Below are 25,099 nucleotides of genomic sequence, written 5' to 3'. Positions count from 1 at the left end.
TGAAGCCTGTAAAGAATCCTTACCCTAAGTCCGAGTTTATGTTAATCTGCACGGCTTGAGTCATTAGTTCAATAAACTGCTACCGGATCAAGTATTCGCGTGTGTGTGTCTGTCAAAGTTTATATTTTTATGAATAAGATATGTATATGTAGTTATAAGAATATATAGCTTTTGATAGTATGTATTGTCTGTAAATATTAATATTTTCCCCCTAAAGTGTATAAAACCCTTTTTAGGTCCCAGGGATGAGTTAACCCCCTTCCCTGCTGGTCCACCCTTGCTGCAAAGACCCCGATGAAGGTTAATACGTATTAATAGGTGAAATTAAAAGCCAAAATAATATTATACGAAGATATTATATTTCAAAGAACATTTATCCTTAGCATATCTGTCGATATATGTATCTTGAAACAATACGAACTTTAACAATAACTAATTTCGTGATCGTACAATTCACCTACATTTTACCGATACAAAAGTTTTGCTGCAAAGTCAAGTTGAATATTACAACGCATATATTGACCAAAATTATCATGTAATTATATGTAAGCAGCTTTTTAAAGTATTGTTTGCAACATTATACGTTTATCAGTAGAAGTTAAAATTATCTTACGTATAGATACCATTAAATATAATATATTTTATTATCGTATTTAATCGAAAGAAATTTGATATAGAAGCAATTAATTTATGCGTTGTAATATTACATATTTATGACTAAAATATACAATTATACATGTTAAAATAGTATTACAATAACAATGCGGTAACTTATCTATTTGTCATGGTCAATAAAATATGGTAGGGAAAATCACAAATATTTAGTTTCATAATTGATCGTACCTTATTTTATTACACCTTGTTGTTGGCTATGATTTAAGAATAGACCATCGACCAATGATCTCAATAGCGATCATCAATGCTAAATCATTAGCTTAGATATCAACACAACATTGCAGCTTTTCTATCAATACGTACTACTTTAGCCATATATTTTGTCAATAGAGGATATTACTTTAAGTCCAGAAAAACTTTTAAATAAATTTGGACCCAGGTAAAGAAATAACATTGTTTTAAAACAAGTGAATGCGAGATTCTCATAATGCCTTTATACGGAGTGTATTTCTTATGTTCAGTTCGAGATGGGCAGATCATTATCCAATTTTCTTCCAGTTTAGTGTTAGACAACTCCCCATAAAAGCAATGTGATTTGAACAAACTATTTTTAGATTATTTTGTACAGAATATCAAATTTATTGTTAACGTGATTAAATGATTACAGTATCAGAACAACATATTAAACTTTCATAATTCAACAGATATAACATAACATACAAGTTTCACTCATTCTATATCTCAATTCACAAAAAGATGTCTATGCCTAACACTTGCAAGACTGTAAAAATGTAAAAGCTCTTTAACCTGTGGGTAGTTGAATAGCTGCCACAATGTGCTAAAAATACTGCAAACCTCATTCCGTTTCGAACGCCCGAGCCGATCGGACGTCTTAAAGCTTACGTAGGCTCTCGATACAAAGAAAACTTATCACTTAAGGCAGTGCTTGATCAGATAAGCATTTTAACGTTCTAAAATCGAAGCTACCATGATAATGCCCAAAGATTTCCAAACTTTGTGCATGATATGTAATTTCAAACACAATTTTTGACTGTGGTACTTAACTTCATAAATTAGTTTTAAATAATATTAGTGCTTAAAATAAATGCTTGTTAAGCATTATATAGGATTTATAGTTAATAACAATAAGCAGTTTCAATACATTTGACTAGAAATATACACGGAGTCCGAGTTAATCTAAGACGAGCGAAGATTACATTATTGCTTTATGTATAAGTCAACAAGTGCTAGAGTATATGAATAGGATAAATAATTTTTCAATCTCAATCAATATATTAAAAAATATTACTTTTCGATAAATGGTTCCGTGTCGCATCGTGTGAGAGTTATAACTAAAACATTATTTACAATAACGTCAACGTTTGACAACTGTCAAAGAGACGCTCTGACACAGACTATAAAAGAAAGGAGACAGTCTCTGAAGAGGTTTTATTGGCGTAAGGCTGGTGAAAAGCGATGGTAAGGTAGCGGGTGAGATGACAAGTGATAGATGTTCACAACACATAAGACTTAGCTTTATGACGTCATAGTACAGTAGCTGGGATGTCCTCCTCCTGCAAACATGTCTAATTCACATAATTGATTTCTCATTTATCAAAATCATTTACGTAAGAGACAGATTCAGCAAGTTTTAGTTACACACATTAATTTGTTAAAATCACTATTTCAAAAATATCTATAATTTGAGAGTTTATGGACTTTAATTGAGTAAAGGGTTGTTAACCATAGATAAGGTCAGAGAATGTACCAAGTTTGGCATTCCACACAATCATATTTTGGGACCATTAACATGAGAAAGGGAACGATTGTGTGCTCCATTCGATTGTGATTGGTCAACTGTCATACGCGTTGATACTGTCGTATTACGTTCGATCACCTTCGGACGTAACGTTTTGTCTTGCGTCATTTATTTTACATTACCCCCCAGTGTTACCATGACTGTATATTTATTTCACACACATTGGTATATCTATGAATATGATTCTTTTATTTAATTTGAAAACCTACGCCTTTCAATTAATGCATAAATCTATTTCGCCGATAGAACAGTGTTCACATTTTTAGGAATATTTATGATATTACTTTGTCTTGTAAATTATAACTATATCCCCTAAAATAATAATCAAAATACAAACCTAATCTAATATGAAAATCAAAGTTTTACCTCGGTAAATACTAATAAGTAAAGTTGCATTATCTTACTATAATTTAGTTTGAATTTAAAATTATGACTATTTCCTTTGGATTTTTGTAAAAGTTTTTAATTAAATAGGTCCTATAATAGCCTATGGGTATTGAAGTGTAGGTAAGTGTAAGTGAAGTCTAGGTAAATCCTAGAATATCAGTTCAAAGTCACACGTTTAAAAAAAACATTAGCAGTGTATGTTGTGAGAAGTGCCTGTTAAAGAAACGAATGCATAACTCAAAGACATAAATTTTATGTTATGTTTTAAGTGATTCTGAAATAAAGAAGCATTGTGTCTAAATTATGTCCTTGAACTTTGCATTGAGTTATCATTAATAAAAATCACTCGCATTCTTAAGTTTCCATCTACGATACCCAAACGAGTTGGTTGTCCTCTGACGTCATATCGTCAGAGATTATTGGCAATGAACTTTCTTCCGAGGTTATGTTGGTAACCTTTTGAAATTCCATCAGCTTTTCATTCTGAAAAAGAAATATTTTTTTTTATAATTTTAAAATTTATTAAATGATTAGTTAATGACTAGTTATCCAAACTAGAAATTCTTCGAAGGATCAGAAACTTCTGAAGAAACCTGATTTTTAAAATAAATTAAATAGCATAAAGGTTTACCTCTAGTTTTAATCTATCCAGCATTCTATCTCTCTCCAGCTTTAGAGATTCACATATGTTTGTCGCATTTTCATCCAGAACACCTTTTATTTCCAGTTTAGCTATTTCGGAGTCCTTTGCACTAACTGCTTCTTCAAGAAGATCTTTACTGTAATTTTCATAATTATTTGTTAAAACTTTATCAGTATCAAAAACTTTTAAATCTCACTGTTCTTGTTTTTAATTCAGGAGAAGTTTAGGTATTGGCATGCAAGGATCTAGCAGGATCATCGATTACATACATAACATTTGATAGATGTCGTAGTATTGCATCTCGTTGTTTTTGACAGTAATGCAATGTTTCTTCCATAATTTTTTGTCGTTTCAATATAGATGAACAAGTATTACAGTTCATAACTGATACATTCTGAAGAGATTTTAATCTTTGCTCCATTTTCTTCATCTGGCAATAAAAAAAGTGAAAATATTAAACCATAACCAATTCAATGGTTGTTTATTTAGGCACTCTTCACGTATAAATTGAAATTGTCAAAATAACGAACATAGGAATATAACATTATCATCTTGTTTCAAGAACAACGTTTATTAAAACATTTCAGAAATCAATAATTAAAATTACACTAAACTATGAAAAATAACCAGTTTAAGACACACGGGATACTTTTAAATAAATTTGCAATGTTATAAAATATGAATGTTACCTTCGTTATTGCTTCAATCCTCCTTTTTTCTTCCTCATAGAAAACCTTTTCTCTCTCTGCAGCGATCAAAATTGACTCCTTCAACGCTTCTTCTAATTTCAAAATTCTTTTATCTTTATATAATTTTCTTGTGTAACCAGACTTATTCAAAATGTTCTCCAATTCTTCAATCCTTTCGTCTTTGCTTCTTATGACCGCTAAAAGTTGCTCAAACTCAGCAATATTATTATTTTCTCGCAACGCTTTTTCTAATATTGATATACTACGTTGCTGTTCTATAATTTTAGAATTCTTTATTTCAATCTCCTTTGTTAGATCTGTTATTTTACGTGTTAGCTTTTGCGCGTTAATCTGTGGATTCTCGCCTACATTTAGTAAGTCGTTGTGGCTCCTGCTAAATCTGCATTTATCGAGTCTATCCAATACCTTACCACTCTTTTGCAGTTCCAAAAATGTGCTCTTTTTAATATTACTCAGCTCTTGGCCGTCCGATATGTTAAGTATCTCTGATAGTATGAGTGAAGATTCGTTTAATTCTATTTCAAGATCAATAACTTTCATTTTTTTCTCCTCTAATTTACTTTTGAGTCTGTCTCTTTCTTTTAACGTGTCTGTCAAGTCACCGATCGCAGCTATCTCACTCTGTCTCGCGCGCGTTATTTCCTAACATGGGATGTGAAAATAAAAGAAAAAGAAATCAAAAACAGTATTATTTAGTAACAAAACGTATAAACTCAAAAATAACTCGGTCAAGTCATCGCATAACAAGATTGAAAGCGGAGTAACATCGACTAATGGACACTTACAGTTCTACTTATATATGTTGCTTAACAATCGTTATCTTAAAAAACAAGTCCCGCTGAACACTATTAAACTTTAAACACTTATTGCTAAACTAATTATTTTAATTGTGTGCTGGTTACCAACTCAAATCTGTATACGAATACATGTGACGTATTGATGTATACGACAATCTGAACACTTTGTTACAATATTCAATACAAATACTTAGCGATTGTAAAGCTTAGGTCTGGAGAAATCGCTCGCGGTTTAGAGACAGTTAAAGAAAAAAAAACGAACGAAAAATTAAATGAACGACAGTCTTGAGAAGGGCTTAGAAAAAGCTTTTAAGGAAGCCAGCGGGTCCGGCCTGAAATGCAGCAGGAAAAAGATTTGTTAATAATGTTAGTCGGGTTACCTTGCAATATTTCAAAATATCTTATTGACTATTAATTTCGTTGAATTAGTTTATTATAATCACAATTCAAATTATAACAAAATATCTTAGAGATAGTTTAGTCTGATACAAAACAAAGAAGAGAGGGATTTATGTATGTCTTCTCATTGATACAACATTTTAGCTTAATTCACATATGTCTTAGCATCGGATATTAAACTAACATTTTTCTATTTGAAAGGACCTGAGGTCCATAATTGTTAACTGTGGCTCGCAACCAAAAGACTATGGCACTGAGTCTTTGATCAATATGAGTCCCGGTTATATATTTTATAAGAAAGCCTACCTCTTCTCTTTGTGCTTGTGCTTGTTGCTGACTTTTTAGTTTGGCTTGAAGGTTTCTCACAGACCTGAAAAGTTATTATAATATATGTAATTAAGGTAATTTTCTTGACAAAACAACTGCCAATTTACGAGAAGTACGGGGTTACTATTTTACCTAATCAGATATAAAATATTAACTACGTGTGACGATTATGATTATCATTATTAGGATACAAAATTCTTCTTTATCATATTAATTACTGTGTAATTCAAAGTCTACAGAATCTAATAACGAAAATGCAAAGTTTTATTCAATAGAATCTTAAATTTTATTGTAAATAAAGTATTGCGCAGAAGCAGTGCTGTTAAAGGAAAGAAAGATTTTTGTAAAGGAAACTCAATGAAAAAGATAATAGTTGTGTGCAGTTTGAATTTAGGCCCACTCAATAAAAAATAAATCAATGGCGCTACAACATTTTTTAGGTCTTGGCCTCAGATTTCTGTATCTGTTTCATGATCATTTGTTAAACTAATAGGCAAGTAGGTGATCAGCCTTTTGTGCCTGACGCACGCCGTCGACTTTTTGGGTCTAAGGCAAGCCGGTTTCCTCACAATGTTTTCCTTCACCGTTCGAGCTAATGTTAAATGAGCACATAGAAAGAAAATCCATTGGTGCACAGCCGAGGATCGAACCTACGACCTCAGGGATGAGAGTCGCACGCTGAAGCCACTAGGCCAACACTGCTATGCTATAGGCCCACTCAATACGGTCGCTTTATACACTAGAGCCTTGTCACCACAGCACTGATTTTCAGTGAGACCCTTTAAATTCTTGTAAAGTTTAGTTTTGTTAGGTTTATCCTTAAACTGACTATAAAGCCACGTCAAGAACTTACTGCTGCAAATCCATGATCTGCTTCTCTTTCTGCGCTTGTTCCTCCTGCGACATCTGAACTAGCTGCAACAAGCGTTCGGTCTCCGTCGAGAGCCTCTTCGACTCCTCTTGGCTTTGACTGAGCTGCTTCTTAACTTCGTCAGCCTCCTTCTGCATGTCTGTGAGCTTGCGATTCATTTCTGACACCGCTGCTGTACTTCCGCCAGCCTACAATACGATTTTAGTTATGTAAAATCATCTAGTTTTGTGAACTTTGTAAAGACTAAACGCCTAACTAGATCCTGGACTTGAGATAAAATAAAGGACATAATTTTTTTTTATTGCTTAATTGGCTTTTTGTGCAACCGAAACCTAAAGTTATTGGCCGGCTGATATTCAAAAACATTCTCAAGCTGCAATAAGCGTATTAACGCCGATCGTTGAAGCTAAGCTGTTACATTATACTAATTTATTTATTCATTCTTGTATGCACAAAAAATAATTCTGAATAGCGTATTAAGAATCTTGCCTTCCTCAAAGATGCCTCCATTTGGTCCATTTGTTCTTTTCTCTTCTTTAACTGTCGATCTACCTCCGTAAGCGATTTCTCCTTCTCCTCTACATCCTTCCGTTTGTTCTCCACCGCTCTTCTGTTTTCCTCAAACTGCTTCCTCGCGTCTTCTAGCTTCTTAAATTCTTCTTGCAACTGCCTCCTAGCCTGAGCCGTATCGTCCCCAGCTTTGGCGCTCTGTCCAGCTTGGAGTTTCTTGTTCGCTTCTTGGAGTGCGAGCTGTACAAACATTTTCGTATTATCATTCATTTACCTATATGACAGCGTGGGAGATGATAGCGGTGCTTCAGAAACAACACGACATAGATCAAATCAGGTAAGAGCCCTTTTTACTGTCAATTAAGCTCGTAATAAAGTAAAGTTTTGCTTGGCAATGAGAAGGTCTCTGTCTACTACTATTTCGATTTCAATACAACTGCTATCAGAACCCACATTTCCGTCATACCATTAGAAATATTTACAAATAGCAAAATTAAGTATAAGCTAAACTGTAATTATGATCTCTTGAAAGATTATTTATTTGTACCAAAGTAAATGGCAAATCATAATTTCAGCGTTATAATAATAGAATAAAATAATTTAAAACATCTTTAATTCACAACACAATACACAGTTGCATAGCGATGGCTGAAAGATATAAAAATAATTAGGCTGTCCAGTAACCGGACGTGCCCGGTGACTAGACATATGGCCATAGACCGGCCGGACATATATCCAGGACCGGACAGAGCGTCCAGAAGCCGGACAAAGCATTGCACCGAACATTGCCAACCGATTGTATCGTGGATGGTGCGTGAGGAAATGTCAGGTGCTTGCCGAAACATTTACATTCATGAAATTTGACGCCGCTTTAATGATGAAACTAAATACGAAATGAGGGGTTGGAGGATGCCCAGCGGCAGGAGGCATGCTATACAACAATGTATGACCGATGATGACATGAACATTGAAAACAACATACTACTGACACCGGTGCAATGATCCGCGATACGGTTCAATCGAGTTTACTGTGTCGTTTATATTTTAGATATTGCTTTTTATACTTGCAGCATGGCAAAAAAGTTTGAAATTGTATTAAATAAAATATGGTTTTAATAATAGAATTTGTAGCATGACGCAAATAGTAAAAAATATGTAAATGTAAATTAAAATCTAAGCATAGAAAAAATATCTAGGAAAAATTATGTCGATTTGTACGTTTATTTTGACTGCATTCCAAAAAATCTAAAAAAAGATAATTAAAAAAATAGTTTCTTTAAAGAAATCGTGACAGTAAGAGTTAAAGTGTGAAACAACTCGAATGCATTAGCTATTACTCGTTTGCCAAGCCGTACTAGCGTCAAACTCGATTCAACCCCGCATAGCCCTCCCGGTAGCTATCGGCCGGGCGATCCTCCAACTGACCTGGCTCTTCTCCAATTCTTGAACAAGCATCTCGAGCTGTGCCTGGCAACGTTCCCTCTCCACAGCGAGCGATCTCGCCTCCGCTTGAGCCGCTTCAAGCTGCTTTTGTACGGACTGCACGTCGGACGGTCCACGAGCTTGCAGCTGCTGCAATTGATGTTGCTGAGCCTGGAACTGTTTCTCTAATGAGTTTAAGCGCTGTTGGCATTCCGACAACGCTTTTTCAGCTGCAATAGCTTTTGTTTTCTCAGCTTCCACGGCCGATTTCCATTTATCAACTTCGGCCGCTTTCTTCGCTTCCTGTTCGGCTCTCTCTGCTCGCTGTCTGAGAGTATCTTTCTCTTTTGTAACAGCTTGCATTTGCTGTTGTAGTTTAACGATCTCTCTGTCACGACTCTCGATAATCGATTTTGCACCGCGTTCGGAATCTTGTGTGATTTTTCTTTGCTCTTCTTGCAGTCGCCTTACTTCTTGACGCTGCTTTTGAAGTTCTGTCTCCGACGAATTAAGTTCTCTCTGGAAGTTTACAAGCATATCTTGAGACTTTTCTAATTGAGCAACAAGTTGGTCACGTTCGATTGTCAATTGTTTGGTATCCGCTTCTAATTTGACAATCTGCTTTTCGATAGCATCAGCTTGTTTGTCCCGTTGCTCGAGGATAGAGGCCATCTTTTCTCTATCTCTCACCGATTGGGCGAGTTCTTGTTGAAGTTTTACTAAAGTCTCCTGTGTGCGGTGATCTAAAGAGCGTTGCTGTTGTTCTATGTTACGTCTTGTGTTCTGTATTTCCGCTCTAAGGGCATCTCTTTCTTGTTCTATTTGACGCATTTCCAGTATCGTTCGTTCTAAACGCTCATGCATTCGTCCCAACTCATTGGTCATTCTATCATATTCTACGCGTGTCGTTTCGTTCGTCTCCTGATACTTAGAGAGATGCATTTGTGACTTTTCAAGTTCCTTTGCTAGACGGCCTGCCTCCATTTCTGTGGCATCTCTTGCTTGAATAGCCTTCTCTAATTTGTCACGAAGTCGTTCAATTTCAAGTCTGTCCTCGGTCCTAGCTTTGTCACCCGCAACAGCTTGCAACTTCATCCGTTCAATTTGTGTTAATTCTCCTTTCAACCTTTCATTATCTTTCTCTAATTGATCCGAACGCAGTTTCAATTTCTCACATCTATCCCTGAACTTTTCGCATTCGATGTGAGCTCTTTCGAGGTCTGTTCTCTGTTTTTCCATCGCTGTAGATAATTTAGTGACTTCGTTTTTCGAAAGTTCCAGCTGTATATTGACTTCATGTAATTTTGTTTCTGCCTGCTCTTTTTCCGACTGAAGACGTTGGATTTCGGTTTGCGAAGCCTCAAATCGTTCGCGATGCTTATCTAACTCCGCTTGCAATCTGCTAACTTCAGTACTCCATTTATCCTGTTCGAATTGGTATTTACCTCGAAGGCCTTCGGTGCGCTCTAGATCGGCCCGGAGACGGGTAACCTCCTCTTCAGCCTTACGCGCTCGCTCCAGTTCTAGTGTTGTCTTCTCTAATCGTGTGCGCAGTCGTTCTACTTCTAGTTTTGTCCTTTCATGTTCTTCTTTAGAGTCGTGGTACTTTCCATACCGAGTTGCATATCTTTCTGCTTCTTCACGAGCACCGGATGCATCTGTCTTAACCTTGTCTAATTCAGCTTGAACTCGTCTCAACTCTGCGGATGCTTTGTCGTGCTTGTCGTACATTTTTTCAAGTTCTATTTGTACTCTGGCCATTTCTTCTTGTGTTTTTTCATTTGACGCTTGTGCTTTACCACACTGAGTCATAGCTCGATCATACTCAAATTGCAATCGTTCGCTGTCAGCTATTAATTTGTCGTTTTCCGCTTGAAACCGGCGCAGTTCAATTTGACTCTTTTCGTAGCGATCCCGTACCATTTCGATATCGACACATAGTCTATCCATGTCTTCTTTGGCTTTTTCTTCCTGTTCTTTGGTCCTGCCAAGCTGTAAAGAGGCCCTATCATACATTTCCTGCAACCGCGCGGATTCATCTTGCAATTTTCTAAGATCGTCCCTAGATTTTGTAGATAGATGCACTTGTTTTTCTAATTCAAGTTCTAGTCGATCTTTGTCAGCTTCGAGTATGTCTATCTTATTTTGAAGTCTGTATATTTCATTCTGGGATCTGTAAAAAAAATATATTGATTACAATAAAAGACACTTTTACAAAAATATTAATGGTTTTTATAATAAAGACAAGACAACATATAAAATAAAGTACCTATCATACTTCTCAAGCATTTTTTCGTATTCTTTGTGCGCAGAATCCTTTTCCTCTACGGTCTTTTGTGACGTGTATAAAGCTTTGTCTAATTTCTCTTTCATTATTTCTAATTCCGTGAGGGCGTCATCTTTTTCCATCTGAAAGCATAAAATGATACTCTTATAGTAGACGTAGTTTAGAAAATATATTTTTTTAAATCAACTGCAAAAAGTAGAGAGAAGAGAAAAATACGAAAGAAAAATGGCAAAGTAAATTTTTTATCGAAAGTATTTTCATAATATATGTCACGTATAAAGTTTATGTATATAATAAAATATCAAAATGAGCAACATATTTCAAAATGAAATAAATGATATTCTTTGTGTTTCTTCCACGATTTCTCTTTAGTCCTACTCGCGCTAGAAGTAAACCGTTTATTACTTAGTTTACTCAATTTGAATCAAATGTAGGAGTAAAATATATCTGCTACTCAGCTTTGTGTGGAATTATACTTTTACTTACAGTAAGCTTCTGGTGCTGTTGATGTGCTTTCTCCCATCGTTCCCTGAGAACATCTAGTTCAGTTGCTGCGCTGTCTCGATCTCTTGCTGCACGGTTTGCTGCTGCTGCCGCTGCCTCAGCTCTTTCACGACTACTTGCTGCTTCAGCCAGTGCTGAATCTCGCTCTTTTTGAATGCGCGCTATTAATGCCTAAAAATAAATATTTATTAAAAACTTGTTTTTATATGTTTTATTTTAAAATTTTTGATTCATGCCAATCAATTCTTAATTTTTGTTTACGGGTTACTTAATCCTCTAAGGGTTACTTAATCTCACGAAATATTTTGCCCCCCTATTTTGGAATATACTAAATCCTTCCAAACTTGGCAAAATTACCATTCGTTAATAATGTAAGTGAACTTATTTTTCTAAAAACTTTTAAAGAGGTGTATATTTAATCGTTCAGAAGAATGAAAGTCATTTGCATGCAGTACGCATTTATATATGCTCTTAATTATTCCGTGAATAATCTTCGGAAGTCCTGCGTTTACCGTTATACTCAGATACGACATCCAAATTATAACTTAAATTAGCTATCAAAAGCTATAAATCTTCACATCCTTAATTTTTCGCACTTTAATTACAGAATTAAATTCGCGGACACTGACATTGTCGTGTTAACATTAATAAGTAAAAAATATATTTTAAGCGTTGGGTGCCAAATAAGTGATAAAGTTTTTATAATACGATGTGAAATATTGGTAAAATATTATATTATTAATTATAGTATAGTATATTATGTATTTATTCAGACCATAATAATGTTCATATAAATTTAAAGAATACAGGAAAATGTACTTACTTGTCCTTTCTCATGTTTGTCTCTAAATCTGTCTGCATCGAGCTGTGCTGTGTCTCTTTCTTTCTGAAGACGAGCAGCTTGTCCCAAAGCCTTATCCAACTGCGACTGGAGTGATTCGAAGTCATAAGCGGATTTCTCCCGATCAACTTGCAGCTGTAAAAATATACGCGGTTTAGTAAGAATAGTTTTATACGAGATATTGTTATGGCAAATTTTGACACTCGGAGAAATAAAGCTAATTAGAAAATATTAATTATGCATTGACTTACATTTTGTACATGTTTGTTGTTGTTAGTTAAAATCTTTGTTTATATACTAGGTAGTTAGAATCTACCTAGTATATAAACAAAGATTTGGAGAACTGATAGCACTTAAAAGCGCTAGAATATAAATTCGTTAATTTATTGTGATAGAAAAGAGCTAACTTTTAGCAGGTTTTGAAGAATGGAACGTTTTTGTTTTTGAATTATTATCTAGAGGTTGAAGCTTGGAAGTTGAAAGATCAAAAATCATTGTTAACTACAGTTGAAATTTGACTTTAAAATTTATATTTTATCTGTCTCCAAGAATAAATAGACTTCAATCTCTATCCTTCTATCTAATATAAATATTGATGTATATAAAATTTTAGCCAGTTTCATTTTTCATAACAATATAAAATTATAATAATTTATGTACTTATTATATACCTAATTTATCTGATCCTTTTCCAAATTTCGATCCAATTTCCAAACCAATAAAATAAATCTAATAAAAAACTTCCTAACTTTTTTGCATGGCTGACGCACAAACCGTGCCAAGGAAAAAAAAGTATAAATAGTGAATCTGTAAGTGTGTATCGGTTGAGTGACTCCCGTCTCACGCCTTTTGAATATATTATAATGACCATACGAATAGTTAACGTATAAGTTTTGAATAAAACATTTTGAATTTTCTATAAAAAATATTTAAAAGAGTATGGGCATAATATACATTAGTGAATATACTCGTTATTACTTATGCTATATTTTAAAGGATTACCTTTCGAACCTCGACGGCACTCTTATCTAGTTTTTCTTGCAACTTGTCGATCTCTGAGTGAGCAGCGTCTAATGATGCTTGGAGTTTATCTTGTTGTAATTGCGCCTTGCCTAATGTAGCCTGAGTTCTTTCAAGTTCTTCACGAGCTTTGTCCAGTTCAGCTATAGCCTTATCTCGTTCAGAGTGGAGACGACTTACTGATGATTGCGCTCTGTTAAATAAATATGAGTTATTTAAAATGTTAATTGTACTCAGAAATAAAAATATTTGGTACTGAGTTTATGGTTTCTGGAAGTCATGTTTTGCAGTCGGCAACCGCCTATATATATTTATCCAATTATAACGTAATGAGGGCTAATCAGTATTATAAGCACAAACCGTATAGTTTTTAGTCTTGATGATAAATTAAAATAATCTACCAATTTCAAAAGAAATTTGAATGTGAACTATAACAATATCTTTCGTTGTCTTATTATGTTATAACTTAAATTAAATATATTCGTAAAACCAATAAATAATACCTAACCAATTGGATGAAAACTATAAATATTTATTATTTTCATGAAACCGTTATATTTTATCAGTTATTGGATATGTTAGCAATTATATTTTTGTTTATATTAAAACTTAGGTCTTTCTACAGTATTGAATATTGAAAAACGATCTTTGATCAAATAAAAGTGGGTTCGTCTTTTCTTTAATATAGCTAATATCATTGGCCAGGTTCAAGTTTTTGAGGTAAAGCTGAACTTAAATTTTCTGAAGAACTGAAATAATTAATAAAACTTATCATTTCGGCGAAGAAAATTATCAAATTCTTATCTTATTGTGTCACAGTAACGATAATAAAGTACGAATTTTCAAAATATCAAAATGTAATAAAACTTAAAAAACGTAAATTTATTGCCATTTTCAGTACCAGCTTTCGGCATACCTTGCATCAACATGTGACTGCAAACTAAACTGAGTTAAGCTCGCGAATACCGTCATGATATATTTAATATAATACGTATTTGACATTTTCGTAAAGCAATTCTTTACCAAACAGGTTGTCTTCAAAGTATTGGGCTCAAAGTAAGTAGTTGGACTTAAAGGCCTCTTATAATGTATTTACGTTTGAGTAAAAGAAAGTACATCTGAAAATAGCGTTTCTCAGAACCCCAATAAAATCGTAATCGTAACAACATTGTATTTCTTACAAACTTCTCATTCCTTCATTGAAGGTAATATTTTAAATTTGTTATATCGCTTTACTATATGAGATGTGATCGAATCTTATATTTATATTTGAGTGATTGTATCTAGTTTAAACGATAGAAAGCTAATATCAAAACAACAAACCCTAATAGAAATTACTGCGGTTATAAGCACGGCCTGTAAATTGAGCAAGCAAAGACATCATGTATATGTTCTAATAAAATAACCTGAATGACTTTCACTATGAATAGAATATGAAACTATCCAGATTGTACTAAAACTTACCGATCATATTCCTCCTTTAAGCTATCTTGTTCAGTTTGTGCATTTTCTAATTTGGCCTTAAGACGATATACTTCTCCTTGGGATTTCTCTAACTTCTCTTGCAGGGCACTGGCCTCAACCCTAGACCTTTCTGCATCGGCCTGTGTTACTCTTAGTTCCGCTTGGGTTCTTCTTAGCTCAGCAGCGGACTTATCAGCCTTTTCTTGAACTCTATCCAGTTCTTGTGATGTTGTCAAAGTACTTCTACCGAATGTTGTCTGGGATCTCTCTAATTCATGCTTAAGTCGTTCATTCTCCAATTCTAGACGAGCCAAACGCTGTTTCGCCGCTTCCCAGTCGGCACCGGACCTACCAACTTCACTGGCTGCCTTGTCTAATTCAGCTTTAGATTTTCCTAACTCAGATTGTGAGCTTTCTAGCTTAGCTTCTAGCCTATCTTTCTCTGCTTGAGCCCTTTCAAGTCTAGCGCCTAGTTTTTCAACTTCACTTTCCAGTGCGTGTAACTTCATTTTGTAATCTGCTATTTCTCGTTCGTGAAGCTCTCGTTCTTCATTCTTTTCGTGTTCGGCTCGATCTCTTTGTTCCCTTAATTGTTGAATTTGTTTTTCTTTATCCCCTATTACTTCTTCAAGGGAAGAGAGAGCCCCTTCAGAGGAACAATGATGTGCTTGCATTGCATTCAATCTAGCTCGAGCCATATCAACTTGATTATCTTTTTCCTTCAGTAAATCTTCTAGGTTTTCAATCTAAAATGTCAAATGATATTAACTTATAATTCTTACAAATTAAGTTACTTCAATTAATATATATAAGGTTAATAATAAAGAAATAAAATAATAAAGAAATAATACAAATAATGGCTACATACCTTTATAATATTAAATAAAACACTAAATACACGTAGCAGAACTAAAAACAACTGGAGCAACACTAGAAATACAAAATAGACGATAAATGTACGAAAAAATTAACAAAAAAAAACAACTAATTATTATAGTATAATAGCACTAGTTATATAATTTGTAATATAATAAATAGAAATTCTAATAATAATGAACCTGCGATTAGATCACACTGTACCTTTCTCTGCAACACATTGATTTTTCTATCCTTGATCTCCGAATGGTCTCTGAACTCTGCTAACTCATGCGCAGCTGCTAATGCTGTAGCGGTTTTCTTTTCTACCATTCGACTTTTTTCATCCAAGCGAGCTTTAAGTTCTTCAACCTAAAAATCCCTTCATTTAATAAAACTTTTGAGAGTATTTTGCATATAAAGTATTACAAAAACGTAATTTTTCTTTAGACTAATGTAAATTTTTAATGATACTGGTTTGACATACGTTTGAATTAATTACCTATTAAATAACCCGTTAATTGTATTTAATTACTAAAAAAGACATACGTCCGTCTGCAACATGCTGTAATGTTCTTCCTTTGCGCAGAGCGACTCCTTAAGGACGGCTATATGTCTCTGGTAATCCTGGTGTTGCTCCTCCAGAGCTTTCATCTTAGCAGCCATCGCCAAAATCTCCTGATCTCGCCTCTGAATCTCCAGCCGAAACTCATCCAACTGCTCATAGCACCATCCCGATTATAAAATTAAAATAATTCCAAACAATCGATTAGTACAAAGAAAATGTTGAATAGAAAATATCTATCTACATAGGCGAATAGTGATGGCGATAATGATAATGTTAAAAATATGCTACTTATTATCATGGAATTACTTATTTTCGTATTCATACAAGCGGCTCAAGCGTTGTTGAGAAATGTTTTCAGCACCTGTAACAGCGCCATGGAAGACATTTCAATCTTAAACTACATGCATTTATTTTACATTAATTCGAGCCGATAGACTTTCTGGAAAACTTTCCATTTCAACTAGTACTAGCGTTAATATTGTCAAGCTACGGACACAAGAAAGTTTTCCAGCGAAAGGTGGAAAATTCAAATACGTCGTCAATGAACGGGCGCCTACATTGTGATACGTTTATCTACCGATACTGTGAAGACGATGACATGACGGCTACATGAAGAGGTCGTGTGAGTCGCTATACTAGTGATGGGTGTCTGGCGCGGGACCAAGCTATACTGGACGATGAGTTGCTATCACACCGAAAGCGTAACACGTTAAACCAATTTACAAACGTAGCTTACGACCTCGACAGTCTGTTCAGTCTATTACGGTAACAACGTTATCTCACACGATTCAATACATTAGATCCTATTTAACAGTCTTAACATTAAGAGTAACAAATACATCGAGTCGCGGCTGCGGTCACAGCGTGGTGGCGAATCTGTAGGGGCGGGCCAGGTAGACCGGGCGGTCGGGCGAGCGCAGCGGCCGCCCGTCGGTGGTGACGCGCACGTCGTCGAGGAGGAAACTTACTTGTCGCTTGAAGGGAGGGTCGGCCTTATCGTAAAGCGAGGCGTGCGAGGGCGCGAGCGAGGGCGGCGCGGGCGAGGCGAAAGCGGACAGCTCGGCCTCGAGCAGGGCCACCTGCCTCTCCAGCGTCGCGATGCGCGCCTCCTTGGTCTCCAGCACGGCGGTGAGCGTAGCGCCTGCGGAACCACCCGGCAGCCCGGCGGCTGCCAGCGCACGCTCCAGCTGCGTCTGCAGCGCTCTCAGCGTGTCCGCCGTCGCCTTGAGCTCCTGCCACATCCAGTCGGTCAGCCTCCCTCCCGCCGCCCGCAGCCCGCAGCCGTCCTCGCTTTGGCCTGGGGCTGCGCTCGGCGCTCGGCCCCACCGACGCAGCCCCATCCGAAGCGGTTCAAATCAATTTTAAACAAGTCAACCAATGATTTTTACGAGACGGTCTCCGCTAGGGTATGACGGGTCGCATGGTCGTAATGAACTAGGCATGCAAATGTCGCGGGGTCGTGTGGCCGATCGAGACGTCGTGACGTGGGACAGTGCGTTGGGACAAGCTTGGAGTGGAAGGAAGCGTTCATTGAACGAAGCTGGATAACAGAAGGCAACGCGATAGACATTCGGCTGGAAAATAATGAAATGATACTATCAAGAGCAACTCTAAGAGAAACAGTGACTTTGATAAAGGTATCACAAAATAAAACGCCCATGTGTATTGAGTACACTTGAATGAGAAAGCTGTGATGTGCAGATCAAATAGATTGTGCAGGATCAAAGTCTACTGGTCAGAGAATTATTCCATTGAGGAAATTTCCTCGATTACGGGGAATTTCCCCCAAGCGGATTAGCTTCATCTATTACATGCGATACGGACATTCATCAATTCTGCAACAATTACCTGTTTTTGTGCCATCGCTTGCATTTGTTGGAACATTTGCCTTTCTTCCTCCTTACCTGGAAAACCAATTTAGTGGAATACCTTATAAATCTCATAGTGTCCAATTTCCGTTCTTCAATCTTTACAAACAAAATTAAATTTGTAAAGTTTCTTAAAGATGGATAGTTAATAAATGTATTTTGTTAATCTGAAGGGAAGGAACTGTTGATTTATGTAGCTAATTATTAAAGGTAGAATAACCATTAATACATTACCTATTACAAATCCTCAATAATAAATATAATGTAATTTAACAAGCAGTATTCATAATTTTTATTACCTTATATATATTCTAACGGTTATAAAGTAGAAATTAATTTGTAGACTGAAATGAAAGCCTTCATATATCCATAAACTAAACTCACCCATTCCCTTATTCTGAAGCATTTCAAGTAGTTTCTTAATACTTTCATCTCGGGCTTGTAGCGTCTGTTTTTGAGTTTCTATCCGTAATTCCAGTTCCTATTCAAAATTAAATACAAAGATTAATCATAATCATCACACGACTAGCAGAGGCTAGAGCTACTTGACACTCTATATTGTTGATATTTTTCACCGTCATTCGAAAATTGTTTTAATTCTTAGATTAAGAAAGTTTAAAATACCTTAATAGTATCTCTGAGTATGGCGATCTCCCTTTGCAGGTGTTCATTTTCGGAGTACAGCGCTTCCAATTGTTGTTGTAACTCGGGTGCAGGTTGTCGTAAGCGCAATCGTAGCTCTTCTTCCAGTTGTCGGACTAACATTGCTTGTTTCTAAAAGAATACCATTCCATTATATTTTTTTAAATAATCATTTATCTATATTACACAAAATCCCCTTTGCGCTTTCTTTCTGCATTGGTTCATAAGTAATGTTTAAAAGCCTCAAGGCATTTGATAAGCTGTGCGTTCAAATATTATTATTAGAGTTCGTTTATTTATGTATTTTTCTACCATAACTTTTAAGTGGTTGTATATATACCGATGGGTTATGACTCTCCGCTTACCCTAAAGATTAAAGCGCACGTACACTAATTGCCGAGTACCGAATATACAGAGCCTTTATCGGGACTACCGTTGCATATTGAATATTCAGCTCAATTACGTAATTATTTCATACTGCTGTAGGACTTATGTGGGTGGTAATAACAATCTAGACAGAGATTATTATTTACGAGATCTGCTCGACATCATCCATCTAAAAATAGGGCATTACAATGTCTAATATATAAACTTTGTTTTGTTTTGACGCTATTAAGATGGTTGTGAAACGGAAGTTAATTCTTGAAAAAAATAAGCTGTCGTTAAATTTTACACGAAAAAAATTTTAATTTTACAATTGAACGTTTTTCGTAAGTTTAATTTAGCAGATTTACTGTTCGTGAGGCCTATGTCCAACAGTGGACGTTAACGGGATGAAACGAAAAAGTTCGGTGAAGTGTAACTTATATTAAACAAATACGGTATTTCCGTATTAACCTAAAATCAAACCGTTTCTCAATTAATAGAACTAACAGTATTGGATGTATCGTGAACGATGTCGGATTGTATAGCATGGATAACGATTCTAGAAAACACATATGATATAACTGAAACAAAACCCTCTTATTCTAACATCGGGTTTTTGAAATGTTCCGGAAAAATCAATTTAGCCTGCGTCCGCTTTTTGGGAGCATTGTGGGGAACACAAATAGTTTTCATTGTTTCGCATATTGTGTGATATTAGTGCATTCTTTTCACAAAACTGTTTGTACAGATACAAGCTATTGTTATGAGATGAAGATGTGTGGATATGGGGATAAAAATTTCTGAATTTTTATCATTATTCACGAGCTGATTTAAGTCTTACCCACTTTCATTACAACCAAAATATAAATTTTCTCCAAAATCTCAATAGGAATCATGTTAAAAAATTTGTTAAGGCGTTTTTGGAGAAATTTTTGAATTAATAAAATAAATATGGTTCGTCTATAAACAAAAATGTTCTCTATATAGGAATTTTTATTTTATTATTTCAATTGCAGGTTTTCTTACTAAAGAGTTAGTTTATTTATTTTATACTCTAAATTAAAAAAAAATTAAAACAATCCACCTCTTAGGATATATAATAATTAAAAGCATTATACGCAAATGACGCGGCATTTAATAACATATATGTATAAACCACCAATATATTAACATTCCAAACACTTTTTATCATTATCATTTTATATACATATTATATATACGTATACCGTAATAAGTATTGTTTTGATAGCATTAGAGCTTCTTAAACTCTATAGTTTTGTATCAACTTTCTTTTGCTACGAAGCGCTACGCAGGCCTACGCACAACGGCAACCCTAATTTTAACGGTCGATACGTTCAAGGACGTATCAAAAACGTATATATTACACTGTATTATATATCGGATTTCCTAAGTATATCAACGCGATGTCATGTTTGTTCGTACTTATTGCCTGTAACTATGAACATATAGAAATACTAAACAATATGTTTCATAAGAATATCTGGTTCATTTTTATAAATAATTATTAGAAAATTGTTACGGCAAAGATTTAATTTTTTGATGCGTTATAATATACTTATTTAAACCTTCTCTCAAACTTTTTGTTTCCTCAAAATACGATCACGTTTGTGTTGAGATGTATTTAAAGTGCGGCACTACAAACTCATTAAAACTACAATATGAAACATATTATATTTTTAATTTAACTTAAGTTTTCGTAGAGAAAAAATATTCCTTAAGAGTGTAATAAAATAAAAGAATAAAAAAAAACAAAATAACAATAGCAATAGCACTTGACTCCAAAGTTTTTTCAACAACTTAAAAGTGGCAAAGCTCAGTCGCTCTTTAATAAAAGGATTCCAGCCTTATTCTCGGTTTGTGCTGTTTTAAGAGGAAGTGAATTGCCCCTTAAAAACAAGATGGCGAAGGCTACTGACCCCGATAAAGTTAGGTTTCCGCCACAGCACTCAATGCTAATGCGCAACTCCTGAAGCGAGTTGTAATTTAGTATGTTACAATATATATACATATAATATTTCTAAAATTATAATATAATTTGATCAATATCTTATATAATAGTATACTAATATAGTGTATTGGTTCTGTAAAAAGGTGACTATTAATGTAATTACTGTAAGGATTGTAAATTAATATGTTATAAAATTTAATTAATATAAATCAGAGTAGTAATAGAGTGTGCTCAATACAATCAATGTCAATTATTTAAATTATCCAACCGTTAGTTTCACATAGGTGGAAAGAATATAATAAATACTAATTAGTAATACCTGGGAAAGAAAAAATATTTTGACACCGTTTCGCTCGTAGTTTGACGAGACCCTCAACATTGCCTTAATTTTAAGTGGGACGTCCCGTTTTCATCCTTGACAAAAACCTGAGATAACTGTAGTTACTTGACACGTTTAAAGGCACTAAAACACCTTGAGAAGTTTCGATGATACTTCAAATTTTAATTTAACGTAATTTTCTGATCCTATATTTAAAATTAATTCAACTTCTAAATTTTTCAGTTAATAAAATATTTTTGTACAAACTAACAAGCCATTAATTGAGTATTAAATGCATCATACATATTTATTTTAACAACTGTGTGTACATAACAAAATTAGCCTTGTATTATAATTAAAATCCACTGACAAGTACAAAGTAACAGCCATAGTTAAGGCCAGTTCAATTGAGGTTTTCCCATTTCCACAGATAACATTAATAGCACAGTGCTAGCCTCAATTCAGATGGCGCTAGTGCCGCGCGCCATTGATCGCCCGAAAATAGTACAACCGGTTACGCAACCATTCAATATCGTACCCATTTTTTTATGTGCTTATGGGTAACGATTGTGCAGTTGACAGCTGTGTTGCTAGATTTAAAAATTAAATCAGATTAAGCCTATTCTAGTTCGTTGAAAGATATTATTCTAAATTTGATTTACGATTTGAAATCACGGGAGTGGTTAAATAAAAGCCCTTTTTGCTAAAAATAATAATAATTCACGAACAAACCAGCGAACGAATCTCCTGCGGATCAGAAAATGTATAGTTAATTATTATTTTCCTTATTTAAACTTGAAACAAAGATTGTATTTGAATGTTTATTACATCTTTAACTATGACAGTTTATACACCCAATCGGTGTAGCCGTTTTCGCTCGCAGTATTTTTTTATGGCAACATTAAATACTTTATGTCTTTCGTAAATGTAGGACGGCGGTGATTGGGTTTCGATACCGTTAAATTTAAAAGGTTTTCTTCCATACGTAGCCAATTAAATCCAATTTATAATTACTATACTTACTAACAAGTTTAAATTTATATACACACAATTATGTTAAAGAAATTTGATGGCGCTCAAAATCTAAATAGATTTGGTTTTTATTAATCTGAATTTACAATTAAAACGAATGTTCTATTCGTAAAAAGGAACAAACAGTGTATGGTATGACTGTGATGAATAACATTTATTACCTAGACTAAGATATCGTTCAAACTTAAATATAATTTTTATATAACTTTACGAAATAGTTCACATCATAAATTATATGTTATTTTCTCGCGATATTAAATTTTCTGTTGTACCTTTTCACAGGCGAGTAACTACGTATAAAGATTGAATGTTCTGAACGATGTGAATTTTTATTAAACAAAAATATAACGAACAATTTATGATAAAATATTTTCAATTTACATCCAATTTGGAACTTTGATCAAGGTTTGAAACAGGTTATTTAATAAAATGCGATGCATGTGACTTGTGATGTCTGGATTTTTGTATAATTTTTATTCTAATCAGTATTATGGACCTTTAGAATTAGGGGTTAGTATTTTACAGGGAAAAAAATTTATATTGATGGATTCTAAATTAAGTGGAAATACAATTTTATGTTTATAATAAGTAGTGGTCCAGAAATCCGCTGGCAGATATCGTGATCTGCTTTTTCCTAAGTATTACTAATAAGGAAAGTGTTACGCAATATTTAGTAACACGTTAAAGAATGCTTTTTTATTAGTGGAGCAAGATATAAGGATTGCAGCTTATTACAGGCATGTTATAATATAAAAAATAATTGGCGTTTAAAAGGACTGGTGAAGCGTTTTTTCAGCCGGATCTCATCTTTTATTTATTGTATAAATGATCTTAATATAAAGGAAGTTGGTGTGGTGCAAATACAAACTGTACACGGTTTCTGTCCACCAGGACGTCGAACATATTTAAATCATTAACATATACTAAGGCCAGTGACATATAAACTATAACATTATAACAATCAAACCATTAAATTGCACGTAAAACATCATAAACAAATGGAAACATCTGTTCTCGTAATATTTTTTTTATGCTCAATAAATTTATGTTGATTAATTGACCTCTTCTGAACGTTTTAATGATATTAATGATACTTTGACTTTAATCTGCCTTCTGTATCTGATATGCGTAATCGACTTTGGGTCTAAGACTTTACGATTTTTAATTGTTGTCTAAGACGTTACGATTTTCAAGTGTGGGTTTCCAATATACGATCTCAGGGTAGATAATCGTTAACTTTTAATTAAAGTATATATACGTTAATATTCTTTAAACATATATAGAAAGTTGACGTTTCTGTATTCTATCTCGTGCGACTAAGTAAACAGTACATACAGTAATTACTCCGATGTCAGTGTTTACTGTTCACAAGTTCGGGATAAACAGATATTCCCCGAGGCCTCAGTGCAATATATCTGATTGCTTTTAATATAACACTTTATTTTTTTAATAACTGGTTTGTGAAGTGCGAAGAATATACAACGTTTTTAGTAAAACAACTTATAATGATTTTGATGATAAATTATTTACTTATATCATAAAATATTTATTTATTAAAAATCAATACAATATAATTAAATGTATCCTACATATAACTTTTTTAAGTAATATGTTTGTGATAGGAAAAACATATCTGCGCTACTATGCGTTATTTTTATTCTTAACCAACTCGAAACAATAATAGTTTCGTCAGATACCTTGTTTAGCAGCTGTGGATAATACGCCATGCGAAATGACTATGCCACGGAGGTATAAATGGATATTACACGAAAAATTACGCAGTAACATCTTTCTTGAACAAAAAAAAATATTTTTCCTAACCCTATTTTTCCCACAGTAAAATGAATGAGCACTTCATTTAATATGAATAGTAATGATTTATTATTTCAATCTCAGCAACCACTTTATGATGCGCGAAACATGTGGTACTTCAGAAATAGCTAGCTAGCATCATGACACGAAAAATATCAGACCGAGTCAGCTGGAAGATATAAACAAACTAATAATAGCCCCCATTATGTCTACATAATTCATAGATATCTAGCAGATGACGTTATTTCTATATGAAACGTGTAAATTTGAAGCGATTTTTGACAAGTATTATTTAATGTTTAAAGAACTTTATGTCTCCTTACAAAATTATATTTTATTTACATGAGAAACATTATATATACACTCTGACACGTATTTTTAATGCCTTTGTGCCTTAATAAATTTGTTAAACGCGCTAATATTGCGAATTATAGATGGTAATTGACATAGTGTTGCGTGTAGTTGTGTGTTTTTATTAAGATACAGGTGCTATAAACATATAGTGTATTAAACCTTTTATTTGTGTTAAACCTTTGCGGACATCCTCAAAAATCCCTTTCAAACTTTCTATGCCATTTGAAGTCATGAATATTATGTCATGTTCCTGTCATACCATAGTCATTTAAGGCATATTGTACAATGAAGCGACCCGTGCTGTCTTGCTATTCAAAATTTTCTCACCAACCGACCACTGTCACTGGGAAACATCACAAACATAATATTGACGTTTAGAAATGCGTATTTTTTTTTCTAGAAACTTCACTTCTTTTTGTTAAATCGTATGAAAATCTATGTACCTTCCTGTAGTCTAAATTCATAATTGTAACACTATGAGCATTGTTGGGCTACGCCATCGTTTGATATAGTCACCTACATAGAACATAACAAAAGCTATTATTAGATAGATAGTTTTAGAACAATCTGGGTTAAGTGCTATCGTGTTGAACTTAGTTTATATTCAATCGATCATCGGACGGAACTATGCCAAAAATGTGAAATATATATTCCCATTTATTTAAAAGAAAATTTTATTTTTTTCGTGATGCCGTGTC

At 34.2% G+C, this 25,099-nt stretch overlaps 2 protein-coding genes across 2 annotated transcripts in view; both read right to left on the bottom strand.

Moving 5' to 3' along the window:
• Positions 1-353: 353 nt before the first annotated feature.
• Positions 354-4,725, bottom strand: LOC123710717 (ELKS/Rab6-interacting/CAST family member 1-like). The gene is made up of 5 exons (XM_045662844.1): positions 4,154-4,725; positions 3,734-3,894; positions 3,453-3,600; positions 3,197-3,304; positions 354-2,189 (listed from the first exon to the last, which is right to left on the bottom strand). Exons 1-5 carry the CDS (start codon positions 4,712-4,714, stop codon positions 2,160-2,162), a joined length of 1,008 nt encoding a protein of 335 aa, XP_045518800.1. The 5' UTR covers positions 4,715-4,725; the 3' UTR covers positions 354-2,159.
• A 439-nt stretch (positions 4,726-5,164) lies between these two features.
• The window catches only part of LOC123710716 (myosin-11-like), a 28,179-nt gene continuing 8,244 nt past the window's right edge, over positions 5,165-25,099 (bottom strand). The window contains exons 2-17 of the mRNA XM_045662843.1: positions 18,532-18,681; positions 18,292-18,388; positions 17,888-17,952; positions 17,008-17,271; positions 16,021-16,188; positions 15,697-15,843; positions 14,617-15,362; positions 13,135-13,345; positions 12,115-12,267; positions 11,274-11,462; positions 10,770-10,909; positions 8,504-10,673; positions 7,058-7,318; positions 6,551-6,756; positions 5,677-5,740; positions 5,165-5,303 (exon numbers count right to left, since the gene is read on the bottom strand). Coding sequence (XP_045518799.1) covers positions 5,268-5,303; positions 5,677-5,740; positions 6,551-6,756; positions 7,058-7,318; positions 8,504-10,673; positions 10,770-10,909; positions 11,274-11,462; positions 12,115-12,267; positions 13,135-13,345; positions 14,617-15,362; positions 15,697-15,843; positions 16,021-16,188; positions 17,008-17,271; positions 17,888-17,952; positions 18,292-18,388; positions 18,532-18,681 — 5,067 coding nt within the window. The 3' untranslated portion in view covers positions 5,165-5,267. The remainder of the gene's footprint in view (positions 5,304-5,676; positions 5,741-6,550; positions 6,757-7,057; positions 7,319-8,503; positions 10,674-10,769; positions 10,910-11,273; positions 11,463-12,114; positions 12,268-13,134; positions 13,346-14,616; positions 15,363-15,696; positions 15,844-16,020; positions 16,189-17,007; positions 17,272-17,887; positions 17,953-18,291; positions 18,389-18,531; positions 18,682-25,099) is intronic.

This window comes from Pieris brassicae, chromosome 6 (assembly GCF_905147105.1).
Source record: "Pieris brassicae chromosome 6, ilPieBrab1.1, whole genome shotgun sequence".
In the NCBI taxonomy this organism is placed as follows: domain Eukaryota; kingdom Metazoa; phylum Arthropoda; class Insecta; order Lepidoptera; family Pieridae; genus Pieris; species Pieris brassicae.
This window is presented reverse-complemented; position numbering and strand designations above follow the sequence as displayed.